General features: G+C 47.4%; 1 protein-coding gene across 2 annotated transcripts; it reads right to left on the bottom strand.

The window, feature by feature from the left end:
- Positions 1 to 16,152: 16,152 nt before the first annotated feature.
- On the bottom strand, positions 16,153 to 19,979 carry LOC119037813 (patr class I histocompatibility antigen, A-126 alpha chain-like). 2 transcript variants are annotated; one of them, XM_053672023.1, is made up of 8 exons: positions 19,903 to 19,979; positions 19,384 to 19,662; positions 18,848 to 19,126; positions 18,012 to 18,287; positions 17,797 to 17,910; positions 17,336 to 17,368; positions 17,180 to 17,227; positions 16,153 to 17,019 (listed from the first exon to the last, which is right to left on the bottom strand). In XM_053672023.1, exons 1-8 carry the CDS (start codon positions 19,964 to 19,966, stop codon positions 17,015 to 17,017), a joined length of 1,098 nt encoding a protein of 365 aa, XP_053527998.1. In that variant the 5' UTR covers positions 19,967 to 19,979; the 3' UTR covers positions 16,153 to 17,014. The 2 variants fall into 2 exon arrangements, with proteins under 2 accessions (XP_053527998.1, XP_053527997.1); XM_053672022.1 differs by lacking the exons at positions 16,153 to 17,019; positions 17,180 to 17,227 and having other exon boundaries at positions 17,234 to 17,368.
- Positions 19,980 to 23,964: the final 3,985 nt, after the last annotated feature.

Here is a 23,964-nt window from a genome sequence, read left to right as displayed (position 1 = left end):
CTTTGAAAAGTGGAACCTGAAACTACACCATTGAGTGTTTCCTATTCTGTTACGTTACTTCAGTGGCTCTTGTATTGATGCAGGATTATTGGAAAGTGATGCATTGTCTCGCTGAATGATAGAGATCTTCCAGTGTTGGTGCATTTAATGACACATTATAAAAAATCACACTTGTTCACGTTACCGCAGACTCCACTGGAAATGGTCGTCAGCTCTGGGAAGCTGTCTGGCTGCCCTGGGGAGACACACGTTTGCAAAACCCTGGGTTTCCTCTGAGAGTTTCCATTCCATCCAGACAGCAAGTGCTGTCAGGTGTCCACTGCCTGTTGACTTTCCTTGAGGGAGAAGCTCATGCTCCTTTGAGAGAGTGTTTGCCAGTTCACCACACCTCAGTCATCACAGGTTCTGTGTCTCTAATTCTCTTAAGTGAACTTGCTGTTCCTTAAAGAAGAGGCCAACTCAGCCCTCACAGGTCACTTTCCTGGGCTCATGACACTTGGGAATGTAGCAGGAGTGTCTTTGTGCACTTTCCTGGTCATCATGGGAGGTATTATATTTTTTAATTTTCCATTTCCATTAAGGACAGATAAGAAATTAATCCATTGTATAATGAACTCTACATACTTATCTTTTTTAAATTATTTTTTACTGTCCAGTAACAGTTGATGTACAATATTGGGTTAATGTGTACAATTCTGTGATCAGACATTTATTTATTTTACAAAGTCATCCCCCCAATAAATCTAGTCCCCGCCTCATACCATTGTAGTTATTACAATATTAATGAGTATATTCTCTGTGCTGCACTTTATATCCCCATACTTCTTAATCCCTTAAACTTTTCACCCGTCCCACTGAACCCCCTCCATTCTGACAACCATTAGTCTGTTCTCTGTATTTATGAGTCTGCTTCTGTTCTGCTCAATTACCTTATTTTTTAGATTCCACTTGTAAGTGCAATTACCTGGCATTTGTCTTTGTCTGTCTGATATATTTCACTCAGAATCATACTCTCCATCCATGTTGTTGCCAATGGCAAGATTTTATTTTTCTGTGTGTGGCTTAACCATATTTTGTTGTATATATGCACCACCTCTTTATCTAATCATCTATCAATGGACACTTAGGTTGGCTCCATGTCCTGGCCTTTGTAAATAGTGCTGCAATGAACATACGAATGAGTATGTGTTTTTGGTGAAGTGTTTTGGGTTTCTTCAAATAAATACCCAAAAGTGGAAATGATGGGCCCTTCTTTCTCTCTTGTTACATCGCCTTCCTTTTAAGTCTGTGTTCTCTGGTGTAAGTATTGTTACTCCAGCTTTTTTATTTGTTCATTTCCATTTTCATGAAATATGTTGTTTTCATCCCTTTACCTTCATTCTGTGTTTTTCTTTCGATCTGAATTGATCCTCGTATAAACAGCATATAAGAAGGTTGTGTTGTTACTCTTGGAGCCACCCTAGGTCTTTTGATTGGAGCAATTAATTTATTTTCCTTTAAATTAACTTTTGATAGATATGTACTTATAGCCATTTTATTACTCATGTTTTTAAGATTTTTTTCTCCTCTTTCTCCTCACTCTCCTTCTTCACCTTCTTCTCCTGGAAGACCCTTTAACATCTCTTTTTTCCCCAATTTTATTGATTATGCCATCACAGTTGTCCCATTTCCCACCCTTCATTCCCCTCCACCCCTCGCACCCCTTCTCCCCAAAACCCCTGCTTTAGTTCATGTCCATGTGTCACAAGTTCTTTAGCTTCTACTTTTCCATACTATTCTCGCTCTCCTCCCTATCTATTTTCTACCTACTGTCTATGCTATTTATTCTCTGTACCTTCCCCCCCTTCTCCCTCTCCCCTCTTGCTAACCCTCCATGTGATCTTCATTTCTGTGGTTCTGCTCCTGATCTAGCTGTCCTCTTAGTTTGCTTTTGTTTTAGGTGTGGTTGTTAATAACTGTGAGTTTGCTGTCCTTTCACTGTTCATCTTTTTTTATCTTCTTTTTCTTAGGTAAGTCCCTTTAACATTTCATAGAATAAGGGCTTGGTGATGATGAACTCTTTGAATTTATCTTATCGAGAACTTTATCTGCCCTTCCATTCTAAATGACAGCTTTGCTGGATAGAGCAATCTTGGATGTAGGTCTTTGGATTTCATGACTTGGAATACTTGTTTCCAGTCCCTTCTTGCTTGTAAGGTCTCTTTTGAGAGATCAACTGACAGTCTGATGGTCACTTCTTTGTAGGTGACTGTCCCCTTATCTCTTGCTGCTTCTAGGATTCTCTCCTTCATTTTAATCTTGGCTAATGTAATGATGATGTGCCTTGATGTGTTCCTTCTTGGGTCCAACTTCTTTGGGACTCTCTGGGCTTCCTGGATTTCCTGGAAGTCTATTTCCTTTGCCAGATTGGGGAAATTCTCCTTTATTATTTGTTCAAATAAGGTTTCCACTCGTGGCTGTTCCTCTTCCCCTTCTGGTACCCCTATAATTTGGATGTTGGAGCGTTTAAAGATGTCCTGAAGGTTCCTAAGCCTCTCCTCATTTTCTTGAACTCTTGTTTCTTCATCCTTTTCTGTTTGGTCCTTTTTATCCTCCTTCTGGTCCACTCCTTTGATTTGAGTCCCAGTTTCCTTTCCATTACTATTGGTTTCCTGTGCACTTCCATTCATTTCAATTAGTTTAGCCTTCATATGTTCCTCTAATTTGTGACTAAAATCAACCAGTTCTGTGAGCATCCTGATCACCTGTGTTTTGAGCTGTGTATCTGATAGGTTGGCTACCTCCTGGTCACTTAAAAGAATTGGCTGTGGGTCTTTGAGCTGTTCTTCTCCTTGAGCCATAATGTTTTTGTCTGTTGGTGCCTGTTATGTCTGAGGGGCGGGCACCTAGTTGTTCTCCAGGGTGGGCCACCCAGGTGGCTGGTTTGTGACGCTGTATGTGGGGGCGGGGTCAGAGAGGGACAATAGTGCTCCCCTCTGCCGCTTCCTGCCACTGGGGCCTGCATGGTCTATCTCACCGCTCACTCCTTCACCGGTTTGTCTGTGCGTGAATGTGTGACCGTGGTCAGCCCTCAGTGAGTCCACAGCCTTGTGCCCACAGTGGATTTGTCTGCTACTCCATACCTGGGATCTGCCTACAGCTGTCAGCATCCCTGGGTCGCACTCCTGGGTTGGTCCTGTGGATCTTTCTTGTCTGACCCTGCTCTGCTGCTGGCTCTGCCCCTCTTACCAGTTTGGCTGAAGGGTTCGTTGTGTTCAGACTTTTGTGTAGTTCAATTTTCTGTGGTTTGGCTGAGTTTTTGTTGCTAAAACTGTTGTTTTTAAACTTGGTTGTGTGAGGAGGCACAGTGCTTCCACCTATGCCTCCATCTTGGTGGAAGTCCTCTCTCCTTGATTTTAATCTTTGCTAATATAATGATGATGTGCCTTGGTGTGTTCCTCCTTGGGTCCACCTTCTTTGGGACTCTCTGAGCTTCCTGGACTTCCTGGAAGTCTATTTCCTTTGCCAGATTGGGTAAGTTCTCCATTATTGTTTTTCAAATAAGTTTTCTATTTCTTGCTCTTCCTCTTTTTCTTCTGGTACCCCTATAATTCAGATGTTGGAATGTTTAAAGATGTCATGGAGGTTCCTAACCCTCTCCTCATTTTTTTTTGAATTCTTGTTTCTTCATTCTTTTCTGATTGGTTGTTTTTTTCTTTCTTCTGGTCCACTCCATTGATTTTAGTCCCAGTTTTGTTTCCATCACTATTGGTTCCCTGTGCATTTTGCTTCATTTCACTTAGTATAGCCTTCATTTTTTCATCTAATTTGTGACCAAGTTCAACCAGTTCTGTGAACATCCTGAGCACCAGTATTTTGAAGTATTTTGAACTGTGCATCTGATAGGTTGGCTATCTATTGGTCCCTTAAAAGTATTGGCTCTGGGGCTTTGAGCTGTTCTTCTCCTTGAGCCATAATGTTTTGGTCTGTTGGTGCTTGTTATGTATGAGGGGCGGAGCCTAGGTGTTCACCAGGGTGGGGCAACTCAAGTTGCTGGGTTTTGACACTGTATGTGGTGGCGGGGTCAGAAGGAATGATGGTGCTTTTTCCTTTCTCTCTCAGATTTTGGTCCCCTCTGCTGCTTTTCACAAGCAAATTGGGCCCTTCTGGTGCTGGTTCCCGGGTGTATGGGCTTGTGTATGTTCTAGGACCCTGTGGGCCTCCCCAACGAACTCTCCTGTGAGGCTGGGAGCCTCTCTTGGCACCTGAACCCCCAAAAGATTTTCTAGTCAGAGCTTTTAGGCTTTATTTCCTGTCACTGGGGCCTTTGGTTTCCTGGTCTGTTTCACTGGCCATTTTTAAACCTGCCTGGTTTGTCCACATACGAATGTGTGTCTGCGGGCAGCCAGCTGCCATGCAAGCCTTACTGGGTTTTCATCCTGTGCCTGCCTGGGTCTCTAACCACCCCATTTTCCTGCCGGGACCCCTCTCCACCAGCCACCAACTGCGCCCCTCTTACAGGTCTGGATGAATGGTCAGTTGTTGTTGGACTTTGGTACAATTCAATGTTCTGTCTGTTTTGGCTGTGTTTTTGTTTCTAAATCTCTCTTGTCCTTAAATTTGGTTGTGCGAGGAGGTGCAGTATTTCTACCCACATCTCAATCTTGGCCGGAAGTTCCTAAACATCTCTTATAATACTTGTTTGGTGCTGATAAACTTCTTTAGCTATCTCTTGTCTGGGAAGCTCTTTATCCATCCTTTGATTAAAAATGAAAACTTTCTCCATCTCTTGTGGCCTGAGAAGTTTCTAGTGAGAAAATCAGGAGCTCCTTTGTAGATAACTAACTACTTTTATCTCAGTGCTTTTAAAATTCTTGATTTGGCTTTAGTTTTTGGCCTTTTATGTATGGTGTGTTTTGGTGTGGCCTTTTGGGGCTCATCTTGTTTGTGATTCTGCACTTCCTGGACTTGTATGCCTACTTCCTTCACCAGTTTAGGGAATTTGACCATCACTACATTTTTAAAAATAGGGTTTCAATTCTTTGTTCTCTCTCTTCTCTTTCCCATATCCCTATAATGTCAATGTGAGTATGCTTGAAGGTTTTCCAGAGCCTTTTTATACTATCCACATTTTTTGGTATTTTTTTCTTTTTGCTATTCTGTTTGGATGTTTCCTGCTTTCTTATCTTCCCAATTTCTTACTTCATCTTATGCTTCAACTGCTCTAGTGTAGAGCCCATGTAGTGTATTCTTCATTTCAGTAATTGAATTTTTCACTTACGATGTTTTCTTTCTCCATTTTTATGTGTCCGCTCCTTGTTGAAGTTCACACTAATTTCATTTACTCTTCCCCTAAGGTCATTGTGCTTCCTTATAACCAGTGTTTTGGACTCTGTATCTGGTAGAATGCTTGCCTCCTTTTTGTTTACTTCTTTTCCTGGAGTTCAGTTCTGTTCTTTCATTAGGGAGATGTTTCTTTGTCCCCTCATGTAGGCAGCCTTCCTGTGCTTGTTTCTGTGTTAGATAGAGCTGCACCATCTCCTGGTCTTGGTAGAGTGTCCTTCTGTAGTAGGTGTCCCAGAGGGCCCAGTGGCACAGCCTCCCTGGTAACCCAACCCAGGCACTCCAGGTGCACCCTTGTTCTGTGCCCTGTGCACTCTCCTAGTATAGTTGAGTCTTGATTGCTGTTGGCAATGCGAGGGATTTATCCACAGTCTGGTCAGTTGTGACGACTTGCTCTGATCATCTTGGGGGCTCTGGTGCCCACTTAGTCAGCCCCTTGATGGTGTTGCTGTAGAGGTGGTGAGGTCATGCTTTGCTGGTGGTCATACCAGGGCCACCTGGTATGAGCTACAAAGCAATCCAAGGATGGCTGCTACTTGCGCTGGACTTGGAGGTGCCTCAGAGAAGCCAAGCTACAAACCAAGGCCAACTGCCACTAGCACTGGCCCTTGGGCCCTGTAGCTGGAGATGAAGGGCATGCCTAGGCCAGATGCTGCTTTTGAGACATTTGAGAAAAATCTACAGCATGAGCCAAGAAGGGCTGTTCGTATGGAAATATCACTGGGAAGTGTCATGGGGGGTCTGCAAGTTGAGTGTGGTGGGGTTTCAGGGTATCACCAGGGTGGGGAAAATAGTGCAAACCAGGGTATTGGAGACTCAGATCTGGGGTCCACCTGCCAGCTCTGAGTGGGGGAGGGCTCAGCAAAGGAGCAAAGGCCTCTGCCAGTACTTCCATCTGGGAGACAGCTGCCCCTCAGCTGTCAGTGTGATACAAGATAACTCAGTTGCTTCCTCGTTTGCTCCTGGTGCCTTCTGAGCTGATGACACAGCACTTGAGCTCAGAGTAAGTCCCTGTGGGTGTGGGCGTTTTAGGAGGAAGTGCCTGGGGCTCCAGAAGCCTCCTTCTCATGCAGCCACAGTCAGTGCTGGTTTTAACTAGACATTGTAGAGACCTGTCTTCCTGGCACTGAAACCCTGGGACGAGCAGCTCCACATAGGCCTGAAATTTCTCACTCCTCAGGGGTGACCTCCACGGCCAAAATATCCCCCCCAAACATCCCCTTTGGTTTTTATTTACCACATGTGGGTGAGGGACCAGCAAATTCAGCATGTGTACCCCTCCTTCCAGTCTTGATGTATCTTTTTTAATATTATAGTTGTAGGCTGTCTGTTAAGATAGATATTAAGTGGTTCTGAATGATGGTGTTTTGTAGTGTAGTTGTAATTTTGAATTCCTTGTGGCATAATGAAAATATTGCATTTACCTACACAGCCACCTGTACGGGAAGCCAAGATATTTTGAAAATTCAATTTAAGGATGATAATTTAGTAACAATAATAATTTTCAGTCTGTTAACCATGTCATTCTAAAGGGACACTGGTTTTGTTTTCTAGTCTGTGAGGGGGTCATGGTGAAGAATGCCTGCTACTGCAGTTGGGTGTCCCAGTTATTATTCTTGCCAAGTTTACCTCAGTGCAAATGTGGGCACAGTGAAAAGGCAAAAGATGTCCTTAATCTATGAAAATAGTTTTGACCTCATAGATCACATGAAAGGCTCTTGGAACCTTCAAGGGTTCCACAGTGCACACTTTGAGAATGGTTGTTCTGCATAAACCAGGGAGCCTCTCCCCCTGGCCCTGGCCTTTGCACCCTCCTAACTTTCTAGAATCTCCCTCCCTTAGGTGGGATCCCTGCCTCCCCACACTCTGCAGAAGGCATTGCTCTGGGTTCTTCTAGTAGAACGCTCACCCCCTAGAAATGAGATGTCAGAGAGTGTCAGTCTAGCAAGGCAGGTGGGGGGACAGGTATTTCCCCTTTGGAACTGGGAATAGTCTGTGACTGAAGGCACCAGACCCACAGGAATCTGGTTGTTTGTTATACAGCAGCTTAGTATGAATTCACATCCCAGCAGAAATCTGGAGTCATCTGTCTGGGAAATGATATTGTCCATTTCATTTTTTGTGGATCACATTTTTTGTGACTGGAGGCCCACATAACATACAGCTCAGTTCTGACCAATAGAATGTTCTGGAACAAGGGATTGTTCTGAGTCTGCATGTCCAACACAGCAGCCACTGGCTGGGCTGTGTTGGAGCACTGAGTTGGAGCTGAGTTTGGTTGGGCACTGGAAGTGTGACCTGTGTGTGGAGCAGTTGAACTTTTAATTTTACTTACTTTGCATTTAAAAGCCCTAAGTGTCTTTTAGTGGCCATTTGAGACAGTGCTTCCCCAGAATGTTTGTAGTTTTTAGTCTCTGCCCACCACCCCTCTAAAAGACACTGTGTGACTTATACTTTGACATATATTAAAATTATTGTCCCATGGAAGTCATGGGTCCTCATTCATCTGTGAGGGTTTAGATATGTCCCCAAAATACAGCATGTACAAGAAAGATTACTTACTATGCACTTAAAAACTAGAGTGTGCAGATATTAACCAAAATGTGATGTTGTTTTGACCACTTAATGTTGTAAGTGATCAAAAACGCTCATCACTGGAGCTCGTCCTTGTGCACATCACTTTGGGACCCTTGGGGTCATTTCTGTGAACCTGGAGAACATAAGGAGGCATGTGAGGCTTTAATTCAAGAGAAACTATTGAACACAACACACACCAAACACCTGTGGGCACTGTACATAATTAAAAGGTTGTAAAGCAAAAGGTATAAATGTTGTTGTTCCAACTTAGATGTCCTACCTGTCTTTTCCATGTTTTCCCCAAACTTGAATGATTCTGTTGCCTTTTACCCTTGGACCCTTCTCCCCAATATGAAAATACATCTTAAGTTTTAACAATAGTGGAATGAAAAATTCTTTAGGCAAGACCCAAAGATGAAAAACTGTGAAGGAAAATATTAAACTTTCCTGTGTCAACCACAAGCTCTGGAGATACACACTCATGCCAACAACTAAACTCAAAGACATAAAAATGTTGACAGTGAAGGAATGTGTGTCTGTGTTCTTCTGCCAAAGGCACTGAGGGGCGCCTGAAGCAGACAGTAGGCTGTGTGCGTTGCTGCTGTGAGGGGGGTGCACCCCCAGGTGGTGGGCACCTTGGAGGGACATGGTGACACAAGGTGTGCCCAGGACCTGGGCTCTGGAGGGCAATTTCGGGAGGATCTGTGGGCACAGGGGTCCCTCTAGACTGGCTTCATGAGGTCGTGGGGGCAAGTCTGTGACTGGGCATCTGAAGAAATACCTTGGGAGGCGGCAGACAGGAGCGAGGGTGAGGGGTGATAGGAAAGACACTGCCTTCCCTTCTGTTCCCGGCCGGGGGGCTGCTTGGTAGTGTGTGAGCTGTACCGGGTCTCGTTTCTGTCTGTGCTGAGACAACACGCAGTGCGGCGTTGTTGTGTCTCACGTCGCCGTGGTCTCAGGATGTCCTTGTCTGATGATGATGTTCTGTGAGCCCGCGTGTGTCCAACCGGAGAAGAACCGGGCTTAGGAGTGAGCACCAGGCTGGCTCCTGGCAACACTGGACTTCGCTGTCAGTACCAGACCCGTTCTGATGTTGGGGCTGCTTTTCCTTCCTTCTTAAATTCAATCTTTAAAAATACTTACAACTCACTCAAGACATAAGGAATATTAAGAAACAATTTGGAAAAGAAGAAATGCAAATGTTAAACAATTATATTTTGAATAAATACATGTACACAAAAATGAAAATGCGGATTAAGAAAAATAGGAATAAATTAAAAATTTCTCATTCTGGTAGAAATGAAAGAAAATGATGAGCATTTCAGCCACAGGGTAGGGAACTCATTCTGTATAAAGGTTGAAGGGAGGAATTGAAAACCGGGACAAAACTCCTGAAGGATGCTTTTGCAAAAGGTTTCAGCAATTTCAATGTGCTCACATTTTGACATAGAAATTCCTCTTTTAGGAATTTGTCCTAAGAGTTAGTCACATATACTTCAGAAATATATATTTAAGGATGTTTCTTGTGTTGTGGTTTTGTAAAAGCAAAAGGATGGGGTGTCTCTCAAGGCTCCAATCAACAGAATGATGGTAACTTCGGACAGAGGATCGCCTAACATGTCTCAGGCAGTGACACCATGGGATCTACATTGAAGGTCAAGTGTAAATCCACTTGCTGTGGGATCCTTGTGGGGGACAGAGGAAAGGAGACTCAGAGGGGTTCTGGGTGGTGGAGGTTCAGTGAAGGCAGGGCGTTTTCTCTCAGAGCCTTGATGACTCACTCTCACTGGGTCCCTTGGCAGCTGTTGATACTGAATGGGCCTGGGCCTGAGCAGTTCTGCTTCAGGAAAGCCTGTGGTGTGTGGTGTGTGGTATGTAGTGAGTGGCGTGTGGATGCTTGACTTCCTCTGGAGAAGATTTCACAACTCATGTCCAGGGGATTTTGAAATGCTTATTAAATCTGGGGACAGTGACACTAAGGAAAGACTTAGGGAAGAAGAAGTTACTGGGGAAAGCCTAGACAGGGCTTCTGTCAGCTCACTGGGAAGTAAAACTCACAGAGACAGAAGTGAGCAAAGGCAGGGCAGCTGTTAGCTCACTGGAGAGTCAGGGACAAATGGGGTCCTTGGGACAGGGTGGGGGATAGGCCTGGGAGAAGCTGCCACTGCCCACTGCTCCCCTGGCTGAAAATCTCAAGGGCACATTAGAGCTCAGAAGGAGAGAAGGAAGTTCATGTCTGAAACCGGGCTGTGGGTGTGCCCTAGAGCGAACTGCCCCAGGTCTCTCTGTCTGGAGTGATTTCATCTCACTTTTGCAGGTGAGAATCTTAGGGCAGGGTTCCAGCAGAATATTCATCAGCTTCCCAGGGGTGTTTTTAATACGCTGATGCATCAAAATGAGCACGTAGTTGGGTTGGGATTATTCTCTGGTCAGCTCCAGTGTTTTACTTTTATCTTAGGTCTGTCTGGCTCTAATGGGTTTTTTGTTCTTCGTTTCTCTGGCTTCATCTGGCCTTGGGGTCATCTGACATAAATGGCATCACCTGGGTCTCTGTTGCGTCTATTCCAACCAGGGTGATTTACGCTATGTATTCTCCTGCTAAAGAGGAGTATACGAATAATTTGTCCTCAAATGTCCTTGGTTAGGGGAGATAAGGTCTTGCAAGTCATCAGCTGGCTGTAAATTGTTCAGACTGTTCTGCCTTCTTTAATTTTCTTGCCTCAGTTTCCCCATTCCATCACCCAGTTTTCCTAGCTTCTTGCTATCCCGCCTCACTATGACTTCACAGTGCATGCAAGCAAACTGTTTCAGTGTTCCAGAATGTTGTGATGGGAGGCTGCTAGGCTGAGAGCTTTGGAGGACATTAAGGGGCAGTGTACCTTAGCTATCCAGACCACAGTCAAGTTCATCATCCTGCATGGGTTTCAAGACCTCCACTACATCAGAATTAGAGTGTGGAGACAGAATGCAGAGCAAGAGTAGGACCCTGGCCCTGTGACTGTGGCACAGTCATGTGGGACATGGGCCACTAGGAGAAATGAGACAGAGAAATGTAATCATGACCCAGTGCAGTGGGGGAAAGGTTCCTGATATCAGGGAAATGGGTAAACAGGGCACCTACGGGTCCCCTTCCACTGGTCTCCATCTTCTCTGAAAGACATAAACAATAATGGCATTTGAAATAGAACAATTATGCACAATCATAGAACAGGAGAGACCTCTTGGAAATTAAAAATGTCATCATAGAAATGAATAATTCAATAGAATTGGAAGATTCATTTAGTTCTTCTACTGAGTTGCACAAATGTGTGGGGAAGCTGGAGAAAAGACCTATTAGTTTCTCACTCAAGGGATCCCAACAAATTAATAATGTCTGTCAAGAAATAATGGGTAGGAATTGATTGTTAACATTTTCAGGAATACTTCTCAAAGTTTACAGATAAAAAATTACATTTTGAACAGCCCAATCACATTCTTGGTACAGCAGATAAAAACATACCCCCACTGTGACACATCACATTGGAATTTCAGAAAGAGGGTGGGAGAAACCTTGAAAACTTCAAGAGGCAGCAAATATGGGCCCGGAGACTAGAAGATGTTGAAGTAATGCCTCTCACTTTCCGCAGAAAAAAATATTTCCAACACAGAGTTCTATGTCCTGTCAAGATGTGAATAAGGGCTAGGATAGCCTACAGTTTCTTTGTGTTTTTAGAGTTTTTATAGGTAACTTCTCACGTTCTGTTTGGGAAATACTACTGGACAAAGTGGAAAAACATGGGGGTAAGCAAAAAAAGAGGCACATGTGGGATCCAGGTGACAGGGGATCCAGAACAGGAGAGGCTATGGTTCTCTGAGGTGTGGTGACCAACATCCAGGGTGTCCACCTGACCCAGGTGTGCGGGGACCCAGTCCACCTGTGCAGGACCGAGGGCTGTGGACAGGTGTCTGCAGAGATGAAAGTGGTTGGAAATCTGATGTGTTCAAATATGTACTCATGAAGATTTAGACTCTGGGGAGAGCAGTGGAATGAACGTCTGAACCAGGCAGAATGACCCCATGGCTGCATTAGGACCAGAAGCAATGACCAACGGCCCCTGACCCTAGTGCTGACCAATCAGTGGGAACCTCCAGCCTATGTCCCTTAGCACCTTCTACAACCCTTACCCCAGTGGCCCTGGGAAATCAACTCACCTGTAACTCAGTGTTTCTGGCCACCTTGTTAAATCAACTTTTTCTTTTCTTTTTACCTTTTTAAAATCCTCACTGTAGGACATTTTTTTCCCCATTGACTTCAGAGAGAGGGGAGGGAGAAAGAGAAACATTGACATGAGAGAGAAACATTGATATTTCCAAATATGAAGCACACTGTTGAACTACTGCAGAATGTATTGTCTTATTCATCATTTTATTTTTAAAAATGTCATATTTAATGATTTTCACCACATGCACCCATTCTGGCAGGCTTGGAAAATAATGGGTCTTCATCTGACTCCAAATTCTTTTTCCTTCTCTCCTGCCTCCAGATAAGAGGGTTCAAAGAGGTGTCCCCATTCAGTTAGAAACATGAGTGACACTCACACACACAGTAACCACAGGAGGGCAACAATGTCCCAGCAGAAATTCCTAAGAGCCTGGCACCTCCTGCAGGGGGATTTGAAAGAGGACAAGTGTGTGTGTGGGTCACTGAAGGGCAGGCACTTCTCTGTGTCCTCTTGTTGGTGCTGCATGTGTGTCTGTCATTGGGTCTTATTTCGTGATCTGGATTTTTAAGTTACAAGCAAATAGTACATGTTAATTCACATTCCTGCCCTCACACCCAACCCAAAACCCGGGAGGTCTCAGAAAAGGGGAATTCTGTATGGGGTGGAGGAGCTCCGTAGCTCCTGCCATACAAGGCTGCACCCAGGTTCCCAAGGGACCAACTCCTTTCTCTCACTGATGGGGACTCCAGGGCACAGGGACCTTCAGGGACCCTCCTGAGTCTGGCCTCACCTGAAACACCTCCAGCACTTCCCCACCTCCTACCCGCCCAGCCCAGGAAGGAGAGGCAGTCGGGACCAGGCAGGCTCAGCACAGTCCCACCCAGGAGGGACTGCCCACAGGTCCCAGTCCCTCCTGGCCTAACCCCTCCTGGTTCTGCCCTGGGAGTGGACTCCAGGGAGCCCCCACCTGGCTGGTCTGAGCTCCAGAGCTCTGTGCAGGGACAGGTCATTCAGGGGGGCTCCTGACCCCAGTTACAGGGACAGAGTGAGTGGTCCTGACCTCCCCACAGAGATGCCACTATCATGTCACCTCTCCTGTCAGTGATACCATCTGTGTGGGGAGCCTGGGGTGTCTGTAAGGTAGAGCAAACTTGTCCCATGCAGATCACCCTCAGACACATCTGGTGACTGGGGACAGCAGTGGCCATTACAGAGATGCCCTCAGGAGAAACAGGGGACGGGGACTGAGAAAGTGTCCTCTCTTCCCTGGGGACAAGCTGAGTTTCGAGTCACATGTCATTGCGGTTCAGGAACATCTGGGCCAGGAGCTCCCTTCATGGTGTTTCTCACTGGGCCTGTTCCTTCAGCTCCTTCTCTTGTCCAAACTCTATCCCCAGGTACCTCATACTGGTCAACTTAGCACTTTTTTAAAATTTAGAACAACTATTTTATTTTTTTGCTCTATTTCTTTCCATCACCATGTATCTTCTCTCCACATCCCACAGCTCACCTCTTCCCCACACACAATTACCACACTGTTGTCTGTGCCCATGGGTTAATTTAAAATTTTTTCAATTATACTTAGCATGCAATATTATATTAGTTTCAGCTGTGAAACGGAGGGATTAACATATATATATGTATATTATTAAATAATCTCCCCATTATATCTAGTACCCATCTCACACCATACATAGTCACGACAATATTGCTTCTTACTTTCCCCTGCTGTACTCTACACCCTACTCATAAGTGTCCAGGGCTGACATGGGACAACCACCATATTTTCGCTGACTTGGGTGGAAGTTAATAGAGGGGCTAAAAATGGCGACTGTAGAAGTGGTGAAGGGCACAGCAGGACAATCTCAGAACATCTCTCTGTAAATTACTAATGAATGACAGTCACTAAATGGTGACTGTATGACGGGGAAACATGGCCAACACCAACCTGGGCGAGTCACCAAGATGAACGTCCCCACTGTTGGGACAGGGAAATGTAGTGTCTGGTCCTTGTTTTGTCCTCTTCTGCAGTCCTGGCTCCCTTGGTGGCCTCATCCACACTTACGGTTATGAATTTAAATGTCATTTTTGTAGCATCACCTCCACACCTGTGTCTCCTGCCCAGACATGTCTCCTCAAGGTCCCCACACTCATCTGTCCAACCTGACCCCTCACTGGTGTTTCTAACACTCATCTCACCTTGACCTTCTCTTCAGCTGAACGCTTGAAATGCCCACCCCTCCCCCACACATGCTCTTACCAGCATCTTCCCCATCTCTGCTGATATAACCCCATCTTTCTGCCGGCACAGCACAAATGTGGGGTGTCCTCCTTGACCCCTTTCCCACACCCCAGATTGAATCACTAGGAAATGCTGTGAAATCCACCTTCCAAATGCATTCAGTGTCCAATTCCTTCCCACTGTTTCCACCACTCACAGCCCCATCAGAACACCCAGCACCTGCAGCCTGGAACCCTGGGAGCTTCCCCACACCTTTCCCTCCTGCCTGGCTGGTCCCTGGTCTGCTGATTCTGTTCTCAGCTCAGCAGCAAGACTGACCCTGTGACCCAAAGGCTCTCCCTTGAGGAGGAACTCTCAGAATAAGCCACAAAGGACATGGGCTCCTAGCCATGACCTTCTAGGACTCAGCATGCACAGATTGAGAGCAGGGTTGTCAGTGAATTAAGGACAGTGGACACTGGGCTAGTTCCTGCTTTAAGCAGGTGTTCTCACCTTCTGGTTGGTCAGCTCTCTGAACCACCAGAGGGACACCTGTGATGTCTACATGAGGGGGGCCTGGAAGTTTGCAGGGGCTTCTAGTCAACAAAGCAACACTGGGTTAGAATCAGGGGACTCCACCAGCCACAGTCAGAGGCTCTATAAGGTCACATCAGATGTGCAGGAAGACCCTGAATAGTGCATGGAGCACAGGTGGTCACAGGGAACATCACTGGAAAGCTGTGTGGTTCCCTTGTCATATGACACAGAGTCTGTCCCACCTGGGTTGTCTCCACACCTCATGGTAAGTTTATTAAGTTAAAGTGACTGGAAATGGCTTAATATATGGTGAAGGTGTAGATAGAGTAACACTTACTGGTAACTGCTTTCCCTGGAGCTTTTAATCTAAATCACTTCTGATATATACACACACACACACACACACACACACACACACACACACACACACACACATATATATATATGCCTAATTTTAAAATAAACATTTCTGTAACAAAAAATAAAATAAAATGAAAGGGCAGTCCTACTCCATCTGTCTTTGCTCAGAATTGTCTCTTCCAACCTCCCCCAGGTCTGCACGTTGGGGCCAGAACCTGACCCCTCCCAATGACTCTGCTGCAGTCACACTGGCCTCCTGGCTGTTCCCAAACCACACAGAGGCTCCCTCCCCAAGGTGTCTGCGTGGGAGGCTCCCTGCCTGGAAGGAGTCTGGCCCAGACATTCTCCTGGGCAATGGCTCATGTCCTTCTCCTCTCTCCTCCAAGGCCACCTTCCCATGAGGCCCCCCCTGACCCCCTTAATTCTAACAGGCCTCCTGTCTCTCCCAACAAACCCAGGTGGGTCCCCTTCTCCACAGCACCTCCCACCTGCTCCCAGGAACTCTTTCCTCACTGGCTGTGGTCACAGGGCACAGTCTGTCCCTTTGCCACACAATGTGTGCTCTGTGAGGCCGGGCATTCGGCCTGTGCTCAGTTCACTGACAAACAGGTAAGCAGCTGCTACTGCACTTCACAGAGACCACACTTTTAATTTTAGTTCTCACCCAGGATTGTTGCTACTGATTTTACAGAGGAGAAAGCAGAGAGTGAGAGAGACAAACATTGACTGGTTTCCTCCTGTATCAGGCCTGAGCGGAAATTCAACCCCAGCTGGGTATGTGCCCTTAATGGAGATCCAACCCGTAACCTTGTGGTGTGTGGGGTGACTCTCCAACCGAACCCCCCACCCAGGCTGTGTTTGTTTTACAACTGAAGGTAAGATTTCCCACCAGCAAAAGCATTACACCTCACTAAAGGGTCAGATGATAGTTAGCATTTTGATTAACAAAATATATTTTAATAAAGGCATGTACATTTGTTTTTAGGCATAATACTATTTAAGATTTAGTAGACTACATGTATCATAAGCCTAACATGATTAGCTCAGGGAAACCAAAACATCTGTGTGACTTGCTTTATTGCTGTAGTTGCTTTACTGAGTTCATCTGGACGCGAAACCAAAATACCTCCAAGGAATGTCTGGATCCCAGATGTAAAAATGGAGCGTCATTTACCCAGGACTCGAAAACCACTGGTTGAGTGACTCCTCATTGTACAATATCATAGAAATATACAAGGGAAACCTACAGGGTCCCAGTAACCAAGCCAGCCTAATACATTTAGTAAAAAAAAAAAACCCTCATAAGTTAATTAAGAAAAGAAAAGTAGGTACAATATCTACAAAAACAAAGAAACAACAAATACCCAAAACACAGGGGCTGTGGGCCAGACCCAGGATGAGCCCAGGCTCATGTGTCCACAGGAAGCCCTCACTGAGCACAGTCCTGGAGCCATGACAAGGCCCGGGTGACACTCACGTCCCTGTGAAACCAGGTCCTGGTGGGACAAGGTTCCCCTGAAGCAACAACAACAAAGGAGCAACAAGGAGACCCCACTGAGAAAAGACCAGGATGGGTTGGCAAAACCACAGCAATGCTACAACAGGTCAGTCCCCAGGGGAGACAACACAGGTCCCTTCAGGGGGGTGACCTGGTGGCCAGCTCCTCCAATGAAGCTGATAAGGATGCAGATGTATTGTGATGCCAGTTGCAGAAACAGCAGTCATGGATCCTTAAAGCCCCAAGGGGAGGCTGCAGTGCCTGCTTTAGTGCCAAGTCCCCTACAAGACAGCTTTCTCACACTGGGAAAGAAAGTAAATATGAACAAACTCAGGTCAGTCTCAGAAGTGTCACATTCTCCCAGAGCCATGACATGCTTATAATATCCCACTCTGGGAGTCCCCAAAACCCAGCTATACCCTTGGTTCCAATGTCCCGCACTTCCTCCCCTCAGGGTCTCACCCTTAGGAGCTGTGAGAGACACATCAGAGCCCTGGGTACTGTCACTGCCTGAGGAAGACACACAGCAGAGTTATGGGGTGGGGGAGCCCCCCTCACAGACTCCAGCCCACACTCTCCCAAGGGTCCCAGATGTCACCTCCCAACACCCAGACTTACAGGCAGCCTTGGTGTAGCTCTTCCTGCCTCTGCCTGTGGGAAGAAAATGTTCTGTGAGAAGTCAGGGGGGAGGCTGGGTCCTGTGAACCTATAGGAGCCCCACACTCCTGAAGCACAGAGAAGGTTCCAGAACTGTGACTGAACACCCAGGGTAGGATCAGGACATTCAGAGAAAGTACATGTGCTGGGACTGAACCTACAGCCCTGTGGACTCTCCTCAGCAGGGACCTTCCCCTCTGACCTGTGACAGCTGGGAATCAGTCCTCATCACTAGAACCATCAGGTGATAAATGTGTCCCTCACTTTCCCACGGGCCTCACTAAAGAGTCAGTGTTAGAAAACAGGCCCCAGATGGACAAGCACCTGTGTGAGGACACGATGCCCATTAACCAGGCAGAGCACACTTCCACCTGGGCTTGACCCCCAGGGGGACAGGGAACTCAGCCCCACCCCTTGCCCACCTGAGCACTTCCTCCTCCACATCACAGCTCCAGCAGCCACAGCTCCAAGGAGACCCAGGGCAGCAGCAATGCCCACAATGCCCATGATGGTGATGGTGGTCTGAGGAGGGGGCTCTGAGAGGGGAAGGTGAGAGGTCAGCCTGAGGCCTGAGTCCTGCCCCTGCTCAGGGACACCCTGAGGAGAGAGAGGCTCTGTGCCCACACCCCCTCCTCACCCCATATCAGGGTCAGGGGCTCAGGCAGCCCCTGGTGCTGCACATGGCATGTGTATCTCTGCTCCTCTCCAGGGGGCACGGCCACAGCTGCCCACTTCTGGAAGGTCCCGTCCCCTGCAGGCCTGGTCTCCACAAGCTCCATGTCCTGGGTCAGGTCCTCCCCATCACGCTGCCAGGTCAGGGTGATGTCAGCAGGGTAGAAGCCCAGGGCCCAGCACTTCAGGGTGACCTCCTGGTCAGAGATGGGATGGTGGGTCACGTGTGTCTTTGGAGGGACTGAGGGGAGGGGGAGAAAATTCAGGGACTTTGCATGGTCATGGGACACTCCAGCAGTGCTCATGTGACCACCCTGAGAGTGGACAGGACAGTGAGAGTGGGGGAAGGGAGTGCACTACCCAGACACCAGCCTGGACAGAGGCAACTGGGATAATCTCCAATTTCTGGAAAGTTCCAGAATCAGGGTGAGAACCTAGGGTAGGTATGTCTAGGTCCCTAAAGGAAGACAGAGACTCAGTTGGAAGCTGATGACTCAGCAAACCTGGAGTCAGGTCTCCAGAGAAGGTCTCAGTTCCAGAACCAGGGAGAGCCTCCTGGTGCCCCAGGAGCTGCAGGGTGTGAGGGAACCGCTGTGAGTGTTTCAGGGAGAGGCTGGGTCCCTTACTGTCCTTTAGAGGAAGCTGGGCCCGCGGGTGAGTCACAGAATAAGGAAACCTGGGAGCCTCTTCCCTCTCTCGAGCATGAGGGACATTCTGACACTGCCCCATTTTCCTCCTCTCCTTGTAGGAAGCCGCCCCAGCCCACAGACCCCCTCCACCGGGAGGACCGCGCCCTGGTACCTGCTCGGAGCAGGGTCTCCTCCCCCTTCTTCAGGAGCAGGCGGAGCCGGTTTGGGAAAGTGTGCTCCAGGAGCGGCCTCCAACTCTCCACATCATCTTGATGCAAGAGATCGCGCCCGACGCTGATCTGGACGGTCTTGTTGGCTTCGTTGGTGGAACTCAGCTCCAAGTTCAGGGTGAAGGTTTCGGTGCCATCGTAGGCGTACCGAGCGTACCCGCTGAGGAAGCGCCCGCCTGACCCCAGGACACTGGCAGAAGTCATCTGAAAGGTATGAGACCCTGACCCCGCCTTGAAGTCAGCCCCGCTGACTTAGTCCCGCTGGAGGACAGAGGTGGGGACCCGACCCGTCCCTCGGGGATTGAACGCGAACTGAGTGAAAGTAAGACTGGGTTAGAATCGCCGCGGGCTCCTCCCGGGTTGGGCGCAGGGCGGATCCCGCAGCCCTGGGGGGACGTTCAGTCCCGCAGATTCCCTGCGACTCCTGCCCCTCTGTGGGGATGGGGTTTGTGCCCGGATCCGGGCGCGCGGGGCTCACCGTCCTCGCTCTGGTTGTAGTAGGCGCGCAGGTTGTTCAGTTTTGCTCGGGAAAACTGTGCGCACTGCTTGCCGGCCCGAGTCTGCTCCTCCCAAAAATCTGGATCCTCCTCCTGCACCCACGGCTGCTCCATCCATGGCACCCGTGGCTGTGCCACCGGGTTCGGGTGGTTGCTGTCGAACCACATGACCTCCGTGTCGTCCACATATCCGACTATGACGTGCCGGAACTTCCCGGGTCCATACATAGAGGTGCAAAAATATCTCAGGATGTGTGGGCCTGGGGACGGGAAGGACGCACGTGTTGAGTATGATGTGGGGGCCCTAGTGCCCGGGAAACAGCTAAGGATTCGGTGGTTGAGAAGAGGGGTGGGGGCGGGAGGAGAGGAGGATAGAAGTAGGGGTTGGGAGTCCGGGGTCTTGGGTCTGGGAAGAGCATCTGCATCCCCGAGTTTGCGCCCCAGCCAGGTCCCCTCCCTCCTGCCCCACAGAGGCCCTTCCCTCCCGACCCCGCACTCACCCGCCCAGGTCTCGGTCAGGGCCAGGGCCCCCGAGAGCAGCAGGAGCAGGGCTCGGGGCCCCATGGCCCAGACCCTGAGCTTCTAAGGAGAAAGGACTCGGGTGCTGTGGTAGGACTTTATACTCCAAACCACGGCGACGCTGATTGGCTCGTGTGGAGTTGGGACACACAAACCAGAATGACAGCAGAAAGTCAGAAGTATCCAGGCAGAAGGACCCAGGAGAAAGAGAGGGGAAACCCCAGAGAGAATGGGCGCACCCCAGCCCTGAGAGTCCCCGCCCCAGACTCGGTCCTCAGGCTGACACCCTGAGGACTTAGCTTGGGGACCAGAGACTCTGCACCAGCCCACCCCCTACACAGAGAGCTGTGTCCCGCTGTCTCCTGGAGCCCTGGCCCCCCCGGGCTCTTCTATTCAGCGACTCTCAACATTTTGGTGTCAGAACATGTACACAGTCTTAGGAAACACGGTGGATCCCCAAAATAATTTTGTTCGTGTGAGTTATAGCTATCAATATTTATCATACAAAAAATAAATCTTTGAAGAAATTAATTCATTGACAATAATATTAATAACTTTTGATATGTTAACAGAAATTACAGAGTCAGAAATATATAGGAGGGGCATTTTTAATAGCCTTTTCAGATAAGTGTGGGTATTCAGCTTTGACTGTTCACTAAAGCTACACAAGTGGTAGTTTCTGAAAAGCTCTTTGCAAAGTGGAACCTGAAACTACACCACTGAGTGTTTCCTATTCTGTTACATTACTGCAGTGGCTCTTGTACCGATGCAGGATTATTGGAAAGTGATGCATTGTTTCACTAAATGATAGAGATCTCCCAGTGTTGGTGCATTTAATGACACATCATCAAAAATCACAGTTGTTGACGTCACCGCAGACCCCACTGGAAAAGGTCGTCAGCTCTGGGAAGCTGTCTGGCTGCTGTGGGGAGACACACGTTTGCCAAAACCCTGGGTTTCCTCTGAGAGCTTCCGTTCCATCCAGACAGCAAGTGCTGTCAGGTGTCCACTGCTCCTTGACTTTCCTTGAGGGAGAAGCTCATGTTCCTTTGAGAGAGTGTTCGCCGTTCACCACACTTCAGTCATCACAGGTTCTGTGTCTCTAATTCTCTGAAGTGAACTTGCTGTTCCTTAAAGAAGAGGCTGACTCAGCCCTCACAGGTCATTTTCCTGGGCTCTCGACACTTGGGAATGTAGCAGGAGTGTGTTTGTGCACTTTCCTGGTCATCACGGGAGATATTTTGGTTTTTATTCCCCATTTTCATTAAGGGCAGTTAAGAAATCAATCAATTTGTATCATGGATTCAAGACATACTTATCTTCTTTTTTTAATGTTTTTTATGTTTCAATTATAATTAGTGATCAATATTATATTAATTTTTTTTAATGTTTGCAACTTTTAAAAAAGATTTTATTTATTTATCTTTAGAAGGGAAGGGAAGGAGAGAAGGAGAGAATCATCAATGTATGGTTGTTTTTTGTGCGTCCCCTGCTGGGAACTGGCCTGCAATCCAGGTATGTGCCCTGACTGGGAATCGAACTGCGATTATCTGGTTCGCAGGCCCGAGATCAATCCACTGAGCTACAACAGCCAGGGCAATATTATATTAATTTCTATACAAGTCTGCTGACTTCATTTGTCTGTGAGGGTCCTAGATACATCCTCAAAACACAGCAGACCCACGAAAGATTAGTTAATATCCACTGAACAACTAGAGCGTATAGACATCAACAACAATGTGATGTAAGGCCTTAAGGTTGTAAATGATCAAAAAACGTTCCTCACTGGAGTTGGTCCTTGTGCACATCACATTGGGACCCTTGGTGTCGTTTTTGTGAACCTGGAGGCATCAGCAGGCACGTAAATCTTTATTAATTCAAGAAATAAATATGTGTGAGCACAACACACACCACATTCTCGCAGGCCCCGTATGTAATTAAAAAGCTGTAAAGAGAAAGGTGTAAACTTTGGAGTTTCAACATAGATTCCTTACCAATATGTCTTTTCCCTCTCTCCCCCAGAATTCAAGCAATTCTGTTTCCCTTTACCCTTGGATGCCTCTTCCCTAGATGAAAACATATAAACATATATGAAGGTTTTATAATTGTGGAATGAAAAATTCTCTAAGCAAGACCAAAAGATGAAAAATCATGAAGGAAAATATAAAACCTTTCTATGTGAAACACAAGCTCTGTAGATACAAACTCATGCCCACCACCAAACTCAAAGGCACATAAAAATGTTGACAGAGGAAGGTAACGTGTGCCCGTGTTCTTCTGCCAAAGACCTGGAGGAGGCACGTGGGACAGACAGGGGGCTGTGTGCGTTGCTGCTATGGGGGGGAGCATCCCCCAGGTCGTGGCACCTTTAGCAGAGGGAGTGAGACAGGAGGTGCCCCAGACATGGGCTCTAGACCACCGTCTCAGGAGGGTCTGTGGGCGCAGGGGCCCCTCTAGATTGCCCTCATCAGGATGTGGGGGCAAGTCTGTGACTGGGCATCTCAGGAAACACCTTGGGACTTGGCAGACAGGAGCGAGGGTGAGGGGTGACAGGAAAGACGCTGCCTTCCCTTCTGTTCACAGGCCCAGGAGCTGCTTGGAGTGTGTGAGCTGCCCCGGGTCCCATTTCTGTCTGTGCTAAGACAACACTCAGTGTGGTGTTGTTGTGTCTCAAGTCGCCGTGGTCTCGGGATGTCCTTGTCTGATGCTGATGTTCTGTGAGAGCACGAATGTCCAAACATCTATCAATTTGGCAAAGATGAAGGAACATGATGAGCATTTCAGCCCAAGGGTGGGGAACACATCCTGTTGTGAAGGTTGAAGGGGTTGAGAACTGGGACAAAAGTCCTGAAGGATGCTTTTGTAAAAGGTCTCAGCAATTTAAATGTGCTGACATTTTGACACAGAAGTTCCTCCTCTAGGAATTTGTCCTAAGAAGATAATCACACATGTCCTCAAGAATATTTATTCAGGGATGTTTCTTGTATTGGTTTTGTAAAAGCAAAAGGATGGAATGTCTCTAAATGCTCCCATCAACAGAATGATGGTAACTATGGGTACAGGATCGCTTAACATGTCTTGGGCAGTGACCATGGGATCTACTTAGAAGGTCAAGTATAAATCCATTTACTCGAAGGTACTCGATATGGGATCCTCATGGGAGACAGAGGAAAGGAGACTCAGAGGGGTTCTGGGTGGTGGAGGTTCAGTGAAGGCAGGGCGTTTTCTCTCAGAGCCTTGATGACTCACTCTCACTGGGTTTCTTGGCAGCTGTTGGTGCTGGATGGGCCTGGGCCTGAGCGGTTCTTCCTGAGAACAGCCCGTGGTGTGTGGTGTGTGGTGTGTGGTGAGTGGTGAGTGGAGCTTGACTTCCTCTGGATGAGATTCCACAAGCCAAGTCCAAGGGATTTTGAAATGTTTATTAAAGTTGGGACAGTGACACTAAGGAAGGACTTAGGATAGAAGAAGTAACTGGAGAGACCTAGGTGGGGCTGCTCTGGGTCCTAGGAGTGTTACAGGAAAGGAGTGAGCCAAGGTCAGGCTGCAGTCAGCTCACCGGAGAGTCAGGGGAAAAGGGGACCTTAGAGTCAGGATGGCGGATAAGCCTGAGACAAGCTGCTGATGCCCACTGATCTCCCAGCTGAAAATACCAAGGGCACCTTAGAGCTCAGAAGGACAGAAGAAAGTTCATGTCTGACAGGCAGGTGTGGGTGGGCTCTAGAGCGAGCTTCCCCAGTCTCTGTCTAGAGGGTTTTTATCTCTCTTCTCTGGGTGAGAATCTTAGGGGAGCATTTCAGCAGAATATTCATCAGCTTCCCATGGGTGTTTTTAATACGCTGATGCATCAAAATGAGCACATAGGGGGCTTGGGGATTATCCTGTGGTCAGTTCCACTGTTTTAATTTTATCTTGGTTCTGTCTGGCTCTAATTTGTTTTGTTGTTGTTGTTATCTGTCCCCCTGACCTTATCTGTCCCCCTGACCTCATCTGTCTTTAGGTTCATCTGGTAAAAATGTTATTAACTGAGTCTCAGTTGTTTATAT

Source organism: Artibeus jamaicensis, unplaced genomic scaffold, assembly GCF_021234435.1.
Source record: "Artibeus jamaicensis isolate MK-2021 breed Jamaican fruit bat unplaced genomic scaffold, CSHL_Jam_final contig_723, whole genome shotgun sequence".
In the NCBI taxonomy this organism is placed as follows: domain Eukaryota; kingdom Metazoa; phylum Chordata; class Mammalia; order Chiroptera; family Phyllostomidae; genus Artibeus; species Artibeus jamaicensis.
The sequence above is the reverse complement of the archived record's forward strand: the minus strand, read 5'-3'. Positions and strand labels throughout refer to the sequence as shown.

Bases quoted from the DNA above. Each gene is read 5' to 3' on its own strand.
- LOC119037813 (XM_053672022.1), bottom strand. From the start codon at position 19,966: ATGGGGCCCCGAGCCCTGCTCCTGCTGCTCTCGGGGGCCCTGGCCCTG. The intron at 19,663-19,902 runs GTGAGTGCGGGG...TCCCGTCCCCAG, and splicing joins CCTGACCGAGACCTGGGCGG to GCCCACACATCCTGAGATAT. The intron at 17,911-18,011 runs GTGAGGAGGGGG...TTCCCCTCTCAG, and splicing joins GCCCCTGACCCTGATATGGG to AGCCCCCTCCTCAGACCACC.